Genomic DNA, 18,245 nt, shown 5'->3' with positions numbered 1-18,245 from the left:
GCAGCACCTCGCTGCGGACACCACGGGTCCCGCTTCCTGCACCCATGACACGCGAGCAGAAATGACTTTCTTTCCCCTCCCAGTGCTGCCCAGAATGGCCCCTTGGTTATGTAGTTCCTAAACCCAGACATGGTAGAAAAGCAGCAGATCGCCCAGGAGGGAAGGGGACACCATTCTGGGGGGAGCAGGGCTGGCGAGGAAGGAGGCGGTGGCTTTACCAGTGGCAGTCGTCAGAAGCCTCCAGGGACTCGCTCCTCAGAGGAACCCAGGCCGGTAGACGCAGAAGAAGAAGGGAGACAGTCAAGTAGAAAGACATTATCTTTATAAATAAGACTTTCATTTGCATCCGTATTCACCATAGAAAAATATACATTACTTCAAGTAGACCTTCTCCAGCTAAAATACCCACACGTCCGGACCGCGGTCCGACTTCACTGTGTGGCTTCTGCCTCTGTGCCTTCTGGGGGGGCCCCTTCCCGGGGGCCCGTGTGCAGGGCAGGCCCATCCGCACCAGCCACCAGGACGAGGTCCTCCTCCCCAGACACTAGGGAACCCGGATGGGACAAGATCAGCCCATCGGAGCTCTGAATAAATAGCGGTTCTTGTCCCTGAGACAACAACTCATGGCACCCGTGGGTAATTTCAAAAGCCACAGCTTCACCCACAGCAATAATACTCTCCAGTCCTCCCTGCTCAGCACAGGCCTCGGGCCCACAGGGGAAGGGGTGTGAATCCCCTGCCTGACTTCCCTGACCCCCGTCAGAGGACGGTGACCCCGCCTGGCCCAGCCCCCACTCCCGCACAGTCCTGTGGGCACAGTCAGCCGGCACCGTGTCCACAGACAGAACCTTCGCCGGTGGAGGGCCTGTGTCTTCCATAAGCAGGACGTGGCTAGGGCTGGACCGCTGGCCTCTTTGGGGGGAGTCCTGCATCTCGAGGCTTCCAGACCCAGAAGGCGGCAGGGAGTCTGCTCCTCCAGTGGACGTCAAGGTGCTGCAGAGAGCCCGGGGCCTGAGGCTGTCCCCCACCTTCCAGGCTAGACAGTGTTCCGGAACATTCTCCTCAGAGAATGCTGCCACCTGTCCCTGCGTCTGAGTCCTGGGCTCTTCTAACGGAGGACAAAGACTCGGCCCGCCGACGTGCTGATACGAGAGAACAGGAGCTGTGGACCCACTGTTGGCCTCTAAGTCAGCAAGGGCTTTGAGCTGCTGGTCTGCAGGCAACACGCTTCTGTCACTCTTGGAAACCAGCGTCGTGTGGCTTTCTGCTGAGTCGTAAGAGCCGCTTCCACTTACGTGAGGGGCACAACCTAAACAGTTCAGAAAAACAGGTAAGCATACGTGTACTGTGGCACGGCCTGTTCACTGCACTCTCTGTCCCAAACAGGCTAATCCAAACGAATTTTCTGGCAAAACAAATAGAAACCTAGACTCTCCTTGCCCTCGGTACTGGTAGCTTCCAAGTATGGAGGAGGCTGCAAGAGGCGACATGGATTCGTTAGGTGAGGGGGGCCGGGTACCAAACAGGGGCCAGGGGTGTCCCTGCTCCCCCAGAACCCATCTGCCCTCCCCTTCCGCAGAATTCAGTAGGGAGTTCTAAAACGGAGGATGCCTCTTGGCGCTGGAGACCTTAGCATCAAGCAGGGTATCAGGCGACTTGGAAAATGGCACAGTTACTCTCGGGGCCGTGTGTCCAATGTCTAGTTGACAGGTTGGCTGGAGCAGGATGAAAACCAGAGTGGGTCTTGTTTCCCACGTTAAATCCCAACTGCCCTTGGAGCCCAGCCTCAGAGAGCCAAGCCACACGCAAGCTGTGTCCCCGCGACCCTCCGAGAGCGATCTGCTCACCAGCACTTGGGACTCTTCATTTAGGTAAGAGATCCGAGGAAGCCTCCCAGACCTCAAGACCCACGGGGAACCCGAGGGGATGACAGAACACGGGCAGGCTGGGACAAAACTTGAGAAACCAGGCTCTCTTAGGTCAGAACCCAGGGCCACGAACGCTTTACCCTCGCTGGAGGCCGGGGCGCAGGCGGGAGGCTTCTGCGGGCCTCCGCGGTCGGCAGGAGGCTCTGGGCTGGCTGGGGCCGGGGCTGGGGCTTCTCTTCTGGTCCTCTTCGCCCAGGCCAGTCCCTCCTCTGCAGTCTGGGAAGGGGAGAGGCAACCAGCTCAGATGAGGAAGAAGCAAGCAAGCTCGCGCTTCTCCTTTCTGGAGCCTAGCGCCAGCGGCGGAAGTCAAAGCACAGGGGGCTCGGCGGGTCACCCAGCGCCCCCGCCATGCGTGCCCACCTCGTGTCCCCGCTTCTGCTGGTGGCCGTCCTCCGCTTCGGCCAGGCCCGGCTCCCCGCACTGCACGTGTGCCTCCTGTTTCCTCAGGAACTCAGTGAGTCCCAAAGACTCGGCCACCTGAGGCGGAAGGACACACGTCAACCCGAGGTACAGGACCGAGTGGGCCGGGGAGGCCCCACCAGGCGGCGAGCCCCTAAACACTGATGGACACAAAGGTGCATGTGGGGTTCGACGGAACAGCTGGGGAGAAGGTGGGTCCTTACCAGCACTGGAAGGTTCTGTGCTCGCCCAGCGCAGAAGCAGACACTGAGAAATTTTTTAAAAAATTCACTCTGCTCTCTTCAGCGTCAGTCAGACATGAGTTCTCGCCCCTGACTCCTCTCCTGTTCCGAATGCTCATGGCTACCTTCCTACCCATTCCAGAACAAGGCCTCCTCTTCCAGGCAGTGCCAAGGATGAGGGTGTGGGGGCCCTGGGGGCCGAGCTGGGCCCCGGCTTCCCTGCTCCCAGCCAAGGGGACCTTCCTGATCCTGTCAGGGGGACTGCAGCTGCCCGGGGGAGTCTGTGAAGATCCGATAAAGGAGACAAGTGACAACTGTCACTGATGCACGGACGCAGGACGGGAACACCGCGGAGCAGGAGGGGCAGGGGCAGGGAAGGAGCGACAGCAGATCAGAGTCTGGGGAGAAAACTGCCCCTCAAGTTCAGTGCCTCCCAACCAGCCTGTGTCCCAACCTGCCACTGTCTGTGCTCCCAGGAGGCTGTGGCTCAGCCTGAGCTGCCTGCAAAGCTGGGTCCCCAGGGGCATGCACAGCAGCGCATGTCCAGTCCGCCCTGTGGCAGGATGACACACCTGTTGAGCTCATAGTTTAAGAAGCATGTAAGTTGAGGGGCACCTGGGTGGTGCAGTGAGCTGAGCGTCCAATGCTTGATTTTGGCTCAGGTCATGATCTCTGGGTCACGGGATCGAGCCCCGAGCTGGGCTGCACAGAGTCTGCTTGGGATTCTCTCTCCTTTCCCCCTTCCCCATCCCCTACCCTAAACATTCTAAAATGTTTAAAAACAAAAACTAAAAAAGCCCACATATGTGATTCCTGCCCACCAAGGCATCTGTATGAGACTTAGAAAAAACCCATTACGGGCGCCTGGATGGCTCAGTCGGTGAAGCGTCTGCCTTCAGTTCAGGTCATGATCTCGGGGTCCTGGGACTGAGCCCCAAGTTGGACTCCTTGCTCAGTGGGGAATCTGCTTCTCCCTCCCTCCTCAAATAAATAAATCTTTTAAAAAAATTTAAAAAAAGCATTATATTTCTATAATAAGTAGTTCAAGAAGACAAAATAAAAAAAATTATTAGGTAATGTTAAATATTGAATTTGTATAAAACTAATAACCAAAACAGCCCCCAAACCAAAACCCAAAAAAACCATGGGCCGTGTTCAGCACGCTTCAAGACCGCTCGCTCTGGAACTAACATACTCTCTGGGACACTAACGCCAGGAGCGGGTGGGGACCCGTCACCAGGCCAATGGACCCGCCAACAGAGCTCAGGGCAACACGGCCCAAGTATTCCTTATGGCTGTGAACGAGGACAGCGGCTGCTCCCCTGGACCTCAAACTTGCTAGTCGGCTTCTTCTTTCCAGCTGCCTCTTGGCTCAAGCACAAGACCCTGAGGACAAAGCATCCCGTGAGGGGAACCGAAACTACCCCCTCAAGCGACAAGGACGGCCGGAGCCAGGAAGACCCCTCCTGACCGGCCCACGACAGCGACACCAGACCTTCGCTGCCCCCTGCACGCGCCACCCTCTTCGGCCCACATTCTCCTTAGACAGACCTGGGAGGATCTTTAGGGCTTGGGAGACTCTGAGACACTATTTCGTGGTCATCCTGGTGTCACTCACTGACACGAAGTCCTTTCTTGTGTGCCCACCACTTGCCTCTCTGCCTGTGGATTTTGTCCGCGGCGAGCGGCCGAGCCCGGTGGGCTGGGACCCCGCGTGCCGGCTACAGCTGTGTGCGCAAGTTCCTGAGTAAACAGCCACGGCATTGCTCAGCGCTCCGCCTCAAGGTGGGGGCGAGGGGGCCCGCCCGGCGGGGACCCCCAAATGACCAGACCACACAGGGCATGTGGTGCCCAGCAAAGGTTTCATCCAAAACAAGTAAAACCACAGCCGTTCTAAACGTATTTTTATCCAGAACCCAACAGAGCCAGAGGCTGCGCTGCATGACGACAAGGACAGAGAAAGGAGGCTTCTGTCAGAGCCACCACAGTCCGTGTCTGTGACCCGGTCACCTCCCCAGCCCACGGTGAATGGAAGCCACACGCCTACCGACCACACTGTCCCCGACATCAGCAGTGGGAGGGAAGACAATGGGGCTGTCCAGTTGCCGTCAGCTTCTCCGCATTCCTGAGTTTCCTCAGACAAGCGCCATTTGCTTTTATAGTTAAGAAATGTTACATGATGGGAGAGAGCTGAAAAGAAGTTGGTTCTGTCCCTACTGAAAACATGCTCCTCTGGGGCGCCTGGCCGGCTCTGTCGGTGGAATGTGCGATGTCTGATCTCAAGGTCGTGAGTTCGAGCCCCATGGTGGGTGTCGAGATTACTTGAAATAATAACTAAAAACAAAACCATTCTTTTCTTCAAATGGATATCCCTCTTTTGGCAAATGTAAAAGCAAAACTTCCTCCTCTGTGAGCCTGTTACCTTACTGTTGCTTATTTCCAGAGGCTCCCGGGAACACAGACCAGCACCACTGAGGTAGTCTTGACACATCTTCTTAACCATTTTATGCAACTCTTCAAATTCCTTATACACAGCTGGGAACAAAGGTTTTGCTAGATGACCTGTTTCAACCTTGGTGAAGATAAAGATGATAAGAAAGGTTTAAACCAGAGGCGACAAAACGGCCAGAACAGAAAGCTGCTTCAAGGAGGGAAGGAGACAAGCTCCTCAGGCTGTCACTGGCCTGTCTTCTCCTCCACTTCCCAGTGACAGTCCCTGTGTGCCCAGCACTGTGCTCAGTGGGGACTCCAGGACAGGCCAGAGAGCAAACCACCGCCTGGGTGATGGCCCCAGAGGACGGTGGGCCAGAGCTCCAGAGGAGGCATGGCCAGGGATCACCAAGGGACTAGAAAGGTCCTGGGGACAGGCGGGAGGAGCACCAGGTCCTCAGTCCTCAGGCAGCTCTGCTGGGCCTCCTGCATTGTCAGAACAGGATCCCCAGGGAGGAGAGCCTCATGGACCAGGCGGGTGAGGGCAAGGGAGAAAGGGGACAAGGGCCCTGGGCTGGACACAGTTTGCCGCCACCGGTTTCTGGCCTCGCACACCAAGTTAAAACAGGCAGGGGAGGCACGGCCCCAGGCAGGTGTCTGCCAGAAGTGGGGGGGGGGGCAGCGGGCAGCAGCGGGCAGTTGCTCCGGCCCTGTCCTGGGGAACGGAAAGGATTCCAAATGGTCTGGCTTTTTCTAAAATAAATGTGACGGATGTCTTTCTAAAGAACTTCAAATCACCCTTCATCGTTTGGAATTGCCGAGCGACTCACCTTCATCAGCAGAAACTCGTACACGCTCACGGCCTGGGCCAGCTGAGGCAGCGCCAACTGTACCAGCGCGTCCCGGTCACACTGGTGCAGAAACTACCGGAAGGAAGCATTTGACAGCTCTGAATGTCCCAGTGGCCGACAAGCCGGTGCAACAAAGAACAGAAGAGATGTAAAGTTTCCCCAAATCTCAGCGATGAAGCAACTCTTAACCGTAAGTGTTCCGTGTGCTGAGGATCTCACTTGTTTGCCCCCAAACAAGGCTATGACCCCCTCTGCGGTGCACGTCCGACACCCCGTGACTCCCCAGGCACAGTGAGTGCCAGGCCCTGCGTCAGGAAGGGTGCTCCCTACTCTCCCGGGACACTCCAGAGCAAGCAAGTCCCGGGCAGCCTGCGGTCTGGAGACCACCACCAAGGGACAGGCCACGGGGGAAGAGGAGGACCCAGCTGAACGCAGGGGTGGCGGGGAGGGGGGAGGCGGGAAGGGCAAGGTCCTCAAGATAGGGGAGGAGCCAGGGAAGGGGGAAGGGGAGTCGGGAATGAGTCCGGGTTCCCAGCTGGAGCCCAGGCCGACCCTGGACAAGGTGGGGGTGGGAAGTGGAAGGTGAAGCGGTGGACAGACGCCCCGGCGGCGCCGTCTGAAATCGGGGCTCAGGAGACGTGAACGGGGCGAAGCGGCAGGACGTGGGTGTCCGCAGGGGGCCGAGGGCACCCAGGGGAACAGTGGCGTGGGAGAGAAGGGAGCAATCGCAGAGACCGGAGCCGTGAAGGGGCTCGGGAGCTCGCGAACCCGTCGGCTTCCTCATCTGTTAAGCAGAGAGTGAAGGAGGGAAACCAGGGGCCGGCAAGGGCCGGGCGGCTGCGCTGGACCGCACGGGGCGCTCAGCAGATGGGAATTTGGATGTCAAGGACTACCTTACCTCCTACTCCCAAGTATTAGTCGCCCAGGATTAATTCACCAGCCCAATGAGAGAAAAGCAAATTCACCAGGGCTTAGGTTTCCCGCTAAAGCATGCAAGCTCATGATGATTTCTAAGAAACCCGCTTCCTCTCTGAAAGCCTCTCGCTTCCCCTTGTGGGTGAGTGTGGAGGCCCCGGTTCCGACGGGCACCCTGACCCCGCGTCTCACTAACCCGCCACCTTGCGCTGCCTGCTACCCTTCACTTCTTTCCTTTTTTCAATTTAAATTCAGGTAATTCACATGTTTAAATTCATCTATCAACAGATATTTTTAAAACCTGAAGATCAGCTGTGTGTCCCTTCTTTTCCTTAAGATACTCACCTGGCCATTACCGGCAGCTAAACACATCCTAGCCAAAGGCGATCTGGCTCCGTTTAGGGTTTCACTTTTCTAAATCAACCCCATTACATTCACTAAGTCTACTCTCAAGGGACTGGGATAGAGAGTCCAGGGTTGAGAACCTGAAACATATTTATGCCTTAAAACTCTTCGCAGTAAAACAGAAACCATTTCTGTTGTTTTCTAAATGCTTCTATGAAAACGTTATGAAAAGGTTATGATCATTCCAAAACTTGCAAAGGCGAGCAGCTCTTGCTATCCCCAAAGCCCTCTGGTCATTTCAGACGGGGAAGCTCAGAGTCGCTTCAGGTAATACTGTCCCTGAGCTCATGCACCTCCATCCAACTACGTTTCAGGTGACTGATTAGTTGATCTGGGTATTTCACTTCTAATTCAGAACCCTAATAGTGAATTGTCATACACTAGGCCAAAGACACGGGTTTCAAGAATAGGGTCTTGGAGCCACGCACCTCCTTGAGCCCAGCTCGGGTTCTTGAAGCGCTCTGTACCCCTGCTGCACGGGCACCCCTGGCTAGGTGAGCTGCTCTGCTTCGCCCGACGACGGCTGTGCTGGCCTCCGTCAGGGCCACGGACAAGTCACTTCTGGGGTCTAGGTGTCTCTCGGATCCCAAAAGGGCTGAGTAACTTCCGTTTTCTGGTTCAGACACCAAGGCCTCTTCAACTTCTAGAGACTGGCTATTCTAGATAGCATTGTGCACCCAAAACAAAAACAAAATAAAGTTTTATACACCATAATGATGACCTTAGGGCAAAAAAAAGTCAAGTCAAAAGCAAGGAGCTTGCTGAATTAGATCTTCTTTGCATCATCAAGATGCGTTAACTATAATCAACGCATCTTAAACTTTCCCCACAAAGTCCCCCTTTAAGACACCCAGTGAGTTTGAGTGAGCTGACAAACCATAACCCTGGGTGTTCCCCAAAATGAAATAAGTAACTTCTGTGACAGCACTGTCATCTTACAAATTAAACTGAAATTTGGTCATTCATAATTACCCATGACTTTATTTTTTTTTAATTTTTAAAAAAATTTATTTATTTGACAGACGGAGGTCACAAGTAGGCAGAGAAGCAGGCGGGGGGTGGAGCAAGCTCCCCACTGAGCAGAGAACCCGATGCGGGGCTCGATCCCAGGACCCCGGGAATCATGACCTGAGCCAAAGGCAGAGTTTCAACCAACTTAGCCACTCAGGCACCCCTACCTATGACTTTAAAAAGTCACCTCTTGGGGCGCCTGGGTGGCTTGGTAAGTTAAAGCCTCTGCCTTCGGCTCAGGTCATGATCCCAGAGTCCTGGGATCGAGCCCCGCGTCGGGCTCTCTGCTCGGCGGAGAGCCTGCTTCCTCCTCTCTCTCTGCCTGCCTCTCTGCCTGCTTGTGATCTCTGTCTAATAAATAAATAAACAAAATCTTAAAAAAAAAAAAAAGTCACCTCTTATTGGATATTTTTCAAACACCATAAATTTCATACCTTAAAAATATATAGTTCAGCCTTTTGTACACTGAGAAGGACGTGTAGGCGTCACCAAAACATGTACGTCTCCCCCAGCCTCTGCTCCACAAGGACCCCTGTACCCACTGGCATCATTCATTCTTCCCTGTCCCCAGGCCCCAAGAGCCATGAAGCTACTGTGTTCGTGGCTTTTGAAGAGTCCCCGGGCCTGACACTGTCTAGCTACTTCCTCACTCCGTGCCCACCCCCCTCTGAAAACAGGAGTAATCCCTCCCAGGACTGATGGGATGATAAATCAATACAAGGAACACACTTCACGTGGCAGCTAGCATCAAGTGTGTCCTCTTAACTCTTAAAGAATTTTCCCTCTAAATCTTCATCACAGTGGCACTCCGGGATGGATGCCAGGTCTGTCTGTGCTTTTAGTTGCCAGAGTCTGCTCCGGGGAGAGGACAGGACAGACACAGGCCTGCACATCCCTCCCCACTCCAGCAGCCCCAGGCACTCCTCACAGGCGATCTGGACAGCCGCCCCATCCAGGGCCAAGTGCCTGTATTCAGGAAGTCAAGCAACTACAGGTTCCTTCTGCTGTGGTGTAGGATTTCATTATCTTTTTAAAAAGACTTTTATGTATTTATTGGAGAGAGAGAGAGAGTGCAGGCAGGGGAAGGAGCAGAGAGAGAGAGACAAGCAGACTCCCTGCTGAGTGCAGAGCCTGTAAGTCTAATTCCCACCTGGCAGGGTCCTGGAAGATTGAAAACACTCCTGCCCAAAGGGGACGTGCAACCAAGAGTACTGTGACTGAAGCGAATGCGACGGGGGAGGTAGTACTTTTGAATCCTAGCACAGGGTCGTCCCGTGGTTCCAGCGCTAGAACCCAGGAAGGATGTGCTGGGCCCACACAACACCTGCTCCAGCCCCAAGGAGCTGATCTGTAAGCCAGAGCCCCTGCCAGCCTCACCCCTCCCTCAGGGACCCTGTCCCACAGCAGGGACTGAGGCGCCCAGTGCAGACAGGCACTCTCTTTCAACATCAAGTCACTAAAATCACAAACTCCCACTGAGCAACCACCAATGCTGGTTTCTCGAACATTTCAGGATCTCCAAATACAATCACCCAGCCGCAAGCACAGCCAGAAACGACAGCCACTGCCAGTCAAACAGAAAGGAAGAAGGAAGGTTCTAGCAACGGGGGGGGGGGGAGGGTGACCTCTTGCACACGGCAGAGGAACACACACCACACATTTAGGAATGTGAAACAGCTGTCAGTAAATTGGGACGTGGTGACACACACTCAGGGTGACTGCTGTCTGCCTTGTCTGACCGTGAGTGTCCGAAGGGACACCTGCGAAAGCAGCATGTTCCTGCTGACCCTCCAGGAAGCGCCCCTGTGGGCTGTTGCCCCCCAACTCAGACCCTTCCCAAGGCCTGCTTTTGTGTCAGCATCAGCCCAGAGGGCTCTGCGATTAGTTCTACCCCCAGATCTAAGGAACTAGCCGCTCTGTTCCCATGGAACACGCTCAGCAAACTCTGCGCCACATGCCACACACAGGACACCCATCTCTTGGCTTGTTGGTGGCAGTGGGGACAAGGGCAGGGGACTGTCAGATGCCCTGCTCTGGGGATCTTGGTTCTACCTGAGCCTTCCCCCGAAACCCCATCAGATACCACAGAGGTAAACTTCAGGATTGGCAGGAAGGCCACTGTCAGCAGACAGACATCACCTGCGGGCCAGCCCCTGGCGACTGGGCCCCTTCCTCGCTTCGAAGGGCTGGTGTGGACAGCTCCGGTGACATCAGGCCAGCGGTCCTGCCTCGAGTCACGCTCCCATTGGCTTTTTCAGACATCAACACCTCAGGCTCCAACCGGCCGTGGCTTGGGTTCAGTTTAAGATGCCGGGCCAGGCCCCCCTTTCCGATGTAGGACTTCTCACACGTCTGACACTTGAAAGTCTTGGGCCTCAGGGAGCAGCCGGACAAGTCGAAGAGCACCTGCTTTTCCCTCTGCTCGTCGTCGTCTTCCACACTCAGTTCGGAATAGTCGTCAGAATCGGACGGGTGCCCGTCGGCCAAATCCTCCGTTTTTATGAATTTATAATCTTTAGCTTTATACTTGGGAGGTCGAGATATCCGCCCAGAACGTGTTTTCACTTTTAAGGACTTTTTGAGTTTCTCGGTGTGTTTTGTGTGCAAGCCGGAAAGAAAGAAATTCGCTGGGCTGGGTGACACAGACGCGAGCGCCGGTGTGTCAGGGGCCGGCGAAGGGGCCGGTGTGGCACCCCGTCCATTGGCAGCCAGGGGCTGGAGGGCCGGCAGAGGCCCCTGCGCCAACAGCTGAACGGGAAGTGAGCTGCTCAGGAAGCGCGGCCGGGGCCCGGTGCTCAGGAGGGGCTGCGGCCGGGGCCCCAGCACCCTGGAAGTCCTGGCGGGCAGCTGGCTCAGGGCTGGCTTGGGCTGGATGGTGGCCAGTGGGGGCACTGGCCTTTCCTGATCTTTCATTTCTGCAGATGTGACCTTGACACAAATGGCTTCCAGTTGCTTGAATACAGAAGGAGAAAAAAGCATTATGCTTATCAACATTTCTACAAATCTGCTCTCATCTTAAATGTATTATTGAAATTGTTTCTAAAAATTATAAATTTTTATATTTATATTTATATTGTTATATTGTTATAAAATCTTTTTAATGTACCCATACTGTTTACCATGGTTTTTCTCAAGCTTTCTGGACAGGCCAGTGATAAGCTTTACACATGTGCACACGGAAACATACGCAAACATAAATTAAAATTCACAAAACTATTTACCATTTGTACATAAATGCCTTCTGATAGTATCTATTCCATATCATTTTTGAAAAAATACTAATCATAATCCACTAAATTGACTTCATGACCCAATAAGAAATATCCTTTTTTATGGTTTTATCACATTGGTGTTGACTTGGAATTCCTAGTACTCTAAACTGAACTCAATTCAATACATAGGCTCACTTTCTTGAAAAGTTAATGAAATTCTAGAAACAAAAAAAAGCCATAAAAAGCAATGAAACACAGGTTCCTACCTGCCTCAAGGCATGGGGCATCACCCTTACCGGGAAAGTTCTCTGCTTTCTCCTAATCTGCGTGGTCTCTTCCTTTTTCACCCTAGCCTGAAAGTTTACTGATCGTTCTCATGGATTTTTTTTTAAAGATTTATCTATTTGAGAAAGAGAGGGAGAGAATGAGCATGCGCAGCGGGGAGGGGCAGAGGGAAAAATCTCAGGCAGGCTCCCGGCTGAGCACGGAGCTCGGTCCCAGGACCTCGAGATCATGACCTGAGCTGAAACCAAGAGTCAGACTCAACTGACTGAGCCACCCAGGTACCCCTCTCATGCATTTTTTATTATATATAATAAAAGTATGCAGTTCAGTTTTGACATGTTTTAAACTTCATATAAGTGAGTATCCTCTCCTGCAAATTGGTGGGGCTTTTTCAGGTTTTTTACTCCCTGATCCGGCGGATGAAATTCACCCACATTGAGGTGTGTAGCTCTCCTGCTGATGGACAAGTGTCTCCAACCTTGTGCTCTTGTGCTGTGCTCAGAACCTTCATAGATGTGTGTGCATACGTGTGAGTTTCTCCAGGACACATACCTAGGAGTGGGGTGCTTACCTTCAACAACTTCTTAACATCTAACAAAATCTTAGGGGGCGCCTAGGTGGCTCTGTTGGTTGAGCATCTGACACTTGATTTCAGCGCTGGTTGTGATCGCAGGGTTGTGGGATTGAGCCCCACACTGGGTTCCACGCTCAGCAGAGAGTCTGTTTCAGTCTCCCTCCCTTTCCCTCTGCCCCTCTTCCCACTTGTGTGCTCCCTTTCTCTAAAATGAATACATAGGGGCGCCTGGGTGGCTCAGTGGGTTAAAGCCTCTGCCTTTGGCTCAGGTCATGATTCCAGGGTCCTGGGAACAAGCCCCGCATCCGGCTCTCTGCTTGGGAGGGAGCCTGCTTCCCTTCCTCTCTGCCTGCCTCTCTGCCTACTTGTGATCTCTGTCTGTCAAATAAATAAATAAAATCTTAAAAAAAATAAAAAATAATAAAATGAATAAATAAACCTTAAAATAATATTTTTTAATGCACATGCTTTTTTGATGTAGCAACTCCATCCACTTCTAGGATGCCATCAAGAAGACAGGTACAAAGCATAGGTACAAAACAGGTACAAAGCAAATAGGTCTTGGGGGTTCAAGACAGCACGGTCTGCAGTAGCAAAGCACCCACCAAAGGGGAGGGCTGCCATCAATGATGTCCCACGAATCATCCCTGAGCAATGACCACGTGCCGGGGACAATCGTACGGGTGCTAGAGATTAAGGGTCATGGACTCAGGGGAGAGGCAGCAAAATGGACAAGGCTCAGGGCCTCACAGTGAAGAAATAATCAGCATCTCTGTCCGACCTCATGATCCAGAGCTGGCCTCCCCAACCCTGGCACAATGGCCACTCCGGACCATTCATTCTGTGCTGTGGTGGCCGTCCTGGGCATGGCAGAAAGCTGACAGCATCCGTCTCTACCCACCAGACGCCAGCAGCAGCCCCCAGCTTGGGACAAAGAGGTCTCCAGGCACTGCCAAACACCTCCATAGGGCAAAATCGCCCCCCTGGCCAAGAATCCCTGATTTGGGGCCACCAACAGGCTCTGTCTGGATCACCCCTACACCACGTGGAGGGGCAATGAAAATGACACCTCCCACTGAAATCAAGCTGGAGTCCATCTGTCTGTCTCTACGTGCTACTCGACCACAAACAGCAGAGATGACTCAGTGTACCAGTTTATGAGGCCGTGTACAGGGCTGGTGCCAGGGGCCCATGAGGACCAACCCTGAGGTACCTGTGGATCAAATGACAATGATCTTTTAACGATCATACTTGTTTCACATTACTAGCACTTAGAATGTCTAACCTCTGGAGATATCACCAGATAATATCAATATACACACACACACTCCCCAAATCCTACTATTTGGGGATAAGCCTTTGCCTTCGGCTCAGGTCATGATCTCAGGGTCCTGGGATCGAGCCCCACATCGAGCTCTCTGCTCAGCAGGGAGCCTGCTTCCTCCTCTCTCTCTGCCTATGTATGATCTCTGTCTGTCAAATAAATAAATAAAATCTTCAAAACAACAACAACAAAAAAAAAAACAGGCAAAACTGGTCTAATTTTTAAATTTGTTTCAGACTAGTTTACCTGATGGGTATTATACTCGATACTTTGTTACGTATGTATGTCACTTAGCAAACGTCTACTATGTGTCATAAGCCAATGTGGGTGAGGCCCAGGAAGACTCAGGTGAAGGGGATTAAGAGGTATACACTAGCAGTTATAAAATAAGTAAGTCCGGGCACCTGGGGGCTCAGGCATTAAGTGTCTGCCTTGAGCTCAGGTCCTGATCCTGGGGTCCTGGGATCAAGCCCCACATCGGGCTCCCTGCTTGGCAGGAAGCCTGCTTCTTTCTTTCCCACTCCCCCTGCTTCTGTTCCCTCTCTTGCTGTGTCTCTGTCAAATAAATACAAATATTAAAAAAAAAAAAAAAAAAAGGCATGAGTGTGCAAAGTACAGCATAGGGAATACAGTCAGTAACACTGTGACACGCTGTATGGTGACAGACAGTGACCCCACTTGCTGTGGTCGGGCCTGAATAACGGACAAACTAGTGGAATGGCCACGTTGTCCACTTGAAACTATTTTAACACTGTATGTCAACTATAGTTCAATTGAAAAAAAAACCACAAAAAACAGAAGCCAAGTCCTAGCTTCATCCTTAAGGACGTGGGCGGCTTCCCCCACCAGGCCCGTCACCCTTAGACCTGCTGAATCAGGACCTCCTACCCCGAAATCTGTGCTTTTCAAAAGCTCCCTTGATGATTCAGAAGGCTGACTAGGCTCCCTGAGGACACAATGACATCACCGAGCGACAAGTGCAGTTGGGAGAGGCGGCCCTGTGGGTGAGGTGGGGGAGGGCCTGGCTTCCCCGGGGAGGGGACCTAAGAAGGCCGAAGAGAATTTCAGCCAGGTAGAAGGGTAGACTTTTGGGGCGCCTGGGTGGCTCAGTGGGTTAAGCCGCTGCCTTTGGCTCAGGTCGTGATCCCAGGGTCCTAGGATCGAGTCCTGCATGGGGCTCTCTGAGAGCCTGCTTTCCTTTCTTTCTCTCTCTCTCTCTCTCTCTGCCTGCCTTTCTGCCTACTTGGGATTTCTCTCTGTCAAATAAATAGATAAAATGTTTTTTTTAAAAAAGGGTAGACTTTCTACCTTTCTAAGGAAAATGTGTGAATGCACAGGCACATGGAAAAGGGCGGGGCATGTTGGAAGGAACCGGAAATGTTTCTGTGGCACAGGAACAGGGAGGACGCGGAGGGACGTGAGACAGAATCTGGCCCATGGGAGTGCGGGCATTTGGTCTAAGCCTTCGGATCCACACCCACCCCACCCCCAACACACACACACACAGAGAACCACAGGCCTGGGTTTTCTAAATGCATGTTCCGCCCCACCCCCACCACTGCCTGTCCTCCTCCGAATTTCAGCTGGGACTCACCCTTCTGGACAAAGTCATTTCCGATCCCCTCAGCCAGAAATGACTTCTCTCTCTCTTCAGGCCATCTCTTTAGACCAGTCCTTCATCTCTAGTTTCCTGACCTTCCTTAGAAGTTACCTGAGTCATGTTTTACCTTGATGGTTAGATCAAAACCTCCTTAGATGCACGGTACACACCTGCTTTGCTTTCCTGGCCTCCCAAGGAAGAGCGGGGACTCAAAGGGTATCTCAGGTGACCAGACAGCAAAATTATGCTGTTGCGAAGCCAGGGAGAATTTAAGCCATCCCAATGAGATCAGCTACGGAATACCAGCATGCTGCTGCATTCTGCTTAGGTTTTGTGGAAACTGTCATTTTTGAACTCTTAAGTTGCCAGACCAAACCCAAAAAGCCGGGGTCACACTCAACAGGTGGAGAGCAGCCACACTTTAGGAGACCTGGGCAAAGTCACTCAACCTCCCTGTAAAACGCTGATACAAACACGTTCATGAGCCTGCTGAGACGTGGACAGGCACGGTGCCACGCATGGGGCAGAGGCTCTGCAAACAGCAGCCGCTGTCACCCTCCTGACTCCAGACTTGCTGTGCGCCCCCTATGCATGAGACCTTTGTTTCTTCAGCAGAGTGTGAGCTATGAGGCTTGTCCAATAACCCGTCCCTCCTGCAAATAAAGGAAGGAAAGCCCAGAGAGGTTGGGTTACTCAAGGTCACACCACTAGGAAATCGTTCGGACAGAATCATAGCTGTCTTCTCCAACTTTAGCAAGACAGCGTCCCAGTCTTGATCACCAAGTGGGTACAACTCTAAGCAGCCAAAATCACTCCGTGGAAAAAACAATAAAATAACAATGAAGACTGTTCATAACAACAATGACAACAAGGAACACTGTCGATTCTATTCTCCATCTTTTTCTTCCAGTGGAAGCAGCTTCTCTCCAGCAACTTGGGGGTGAGACTTGCCAGTGTCATTTGCAACCTCAGCTCTGAAAGGGGATGTGGCTTTACAGAGGATGTGAAGGACCTCTGGCTTCAGGAGCTACACGGGACCCTCTGGGCTTGGAAGACCATGCCCTAGTTCCAACTTCCCTAGTAGCCAAGAGCTGTGTGACCCACGAAATAATTAACACCGAGAAATGTTTTGTAGTATAGGGAGTGCTTTCAATGTGTTTCCTTCATTAAGTCTATGTCGGGCCCTGTGCTGGGCACTGCCACTCGGGCTGGTAAGTCCTGCACCAGAGGACTTAGGACTAAGAGAGTGTGCTTAACTCTGTCCCAGGCCCCTGCGTTGGCGCGGGCCACACCTTCCACCGGAAAAGCTCCGCAGGCTGGTTCGTTTCAGGGCATTCAGGTCTCAGCGGCCGTGTAGGGCCTAAGGACTCCTCCCTCTAAAGCAGCCCCTGGTCACTCCCAGAACGTTGCTTGTGTCCTTCAAGGGCCGTGTTCAAGGCTGCACCTGCTGCACCTAGGGCAGTGCTGGGACACAGCGAGTGCTCAGCAAACGCGGGATGCATGACAAAGGCCCGAGAGAGGCGCCGGGGAGCACCGAGGCGCCCCGAGCAGCGCTGCGAAGCGGGAGGGGTCCCAGGCAGGGGCGCGCGGGAGGAGTTGGTGACAGGTCGGGGCGGACGCGGCCTCTCCTGCCGACCGGCTGAGGGCCGACGAGGGGACGCGGGCCCGGGTCCGCCGCGAGGCCTCGGCCCCCTCCGGGCCTCAGTTTCCCCATGTCCCTCCCGGCGCCTCACCTGGGGCGGCAGCAGGCGCGGCGGGCGGGCGGGCTCGGCGCCGGGGACCCGCTGCAAGGCGGCCTGCTGCGCCGCGTCCCGCAGCCGCCGCGCCGCGTCCTGCAGCACGAAGGGCGGCGGCGGAGGCTCGGCGGGCGGCTGCGCCTTCGTCACCTGCTCCAGGACCTGCCGCAGCTGCTCGGGGCCCAGCGGGGCCACGCGAGCGGCGGTGCCGCCCTGGCCGGGGGGAGCCCGGCCGCCGCCGCCGCCGCCGCCATCCTCGCTGCCGTCCTCAGCCTCGGGCTCCGCGTCCGCCATGGCAGCTGACACTGGGACTCGAACCCGCGCCGCCGAGCGACGGCGGCTCCAATGTGCGTCACCTGGGAAAGGGTGGGTGGGGACTACGAGTGCCCCGCAGGCCAAGACACCTCGGAAGGCGACCGCACCTGGGCGAGAACGTCGGTGGGCGGGGACCTGAGCTGGCCTCGCCCCCTCGCCTCTATGCCGAAGACTTTTCCTCTCCTTAGTCCCAAATGTATTTAAATTTCAGATATCGCTCTTCCAGGAGCTGCCCAGGGGCTCCCAGGATTAGGTCTTTGGAGTTGCAGAGGCCCTTTAGTCTAGCATCACACTAGCCAAAAGTTCTCAAGGTCATGTGCCTTAGAACCACCGGAAGACCCCGTCTGGTCCCACCTTAAGACCTTCTGATTAACAGATCTGTCAGGGACCCTAAGTGTGTTTTGTTTGTTTGTTTCTTTCTTTTTTAATAATTAGGGTTTTTTGTTTTTGTTTTTAAGTAGGCTCCTTGTCCAATGTGGCACTTGAACTCAGGACTCTGAGATCAAGAGTCACACGCTCCACCAATTGGTCAGGTGCCCCCAAAGTGTGCATCTTTTAAGGGGGGTAGGGGCAGATGGAGAGGGAGAGAGAGAATCCTAAGTGGGCTCAATCCCACCACCCAGATCAGGGCCTGAGCAGAAATCAAATCTGATGCCCAAGAGGCTGAGCCACCCAGATTCTCCCCCTGCCCCCGCAAACTGTGCATTTTTAACCAGTGCACCCAACTCCAAATTATTCCCAGGTCCACCTACTCATCCAGACTGGACGCACCTTAAGGGCCAAGATGATATTTTACTCAGTGCTCAACACAGGCCCCAACCCAGAGCCCAAGATTAGGGAATAAGTGATGCATGGGTAAATAGGTAGGAAGGGGGGGAGGGAGGGAGTGGGGAGGGAGGAAAGGAAAGGGAGGTCCCCACCCTCTCCACATATCAGCCCCCTCCATCCCTGCTCCATCACTTCCTCTTCAGCCAGCCTTTCCCAGTCTCCCCCTCCTCTTTACTCTCCTGGCTCTGTG

At 53.8% G+C, this 18,245-nt stretch overlaps 1 protein-coding gene across 4 annotated transcripts; it reads right to left on the bottom strand.

Annotated features, from left to right (window-relative positions):
- Positions 1-305: 305 nt before the first annotated feature.
- ZNF839 (zinc finger protein 839) lies at positions 306-17,259 on the bottom strand. Of its 4 annotated transcripts, none has more exons than XM_059183179.1 (8): positions 16,910-17,251; positions 10,321-11,133; positions 7,599-7,829; positions 5,830-5,922; positions 4,992-5,141; positions 2,289-2,405; positions 2,009-2,144; positions 306-1,309 (listed from the first exon to the last, which is right to left on the bottom strand). In XM_059183179.1, the coding sequence occupies exons 1-8, from the start codon at positions 17,204-17,206 to the stop codon at positions 432-434; spliced, it is 2,715 nt and encodes a 904-aa protein (XP_059039162.1). In that variant the 5' UTR covers positions 17,207-17,251; the 3' UTR covers positions 306-431. The 4 variants fall into 4 exon arrangements, 3 of the variants coding, with proteins under 3 accessions (XP_059039162.1, XP_059039165.1, XP_059039163.1); XM_059183182.1 differs by lacking the exon at positions 16,910-17,251 and adding an exon at positions 15,347-15,918; XM_059183180.1 differs by lacking the exon at positions 16,910-17,251 and adding an exon at positions 15,171-15,203.
- Positions 17,260-18,245: the final 986 nt, after the last annotated feature.

Source organism: Mustela lutreola, chromosome 7 (assembly GCF_030435805.1).
Source record: "Mustela lutreola isolate mMusLut2 chromosome 7, mMusLut2.pri, whole genome shotgun sequence".
NCBI classification, from domain to species: domain Eukaryota; kingdom Metazoa; phylum Chordata; class Mammalia; order Carnivora; family Mustelidae; genus Mustela; species Mustela lutreola.
The sequence above is the reverse complement of the archived record's forward strand: the minus strand, read 5'-3'. Positions and strand labels throughout refer to the sequence as shown.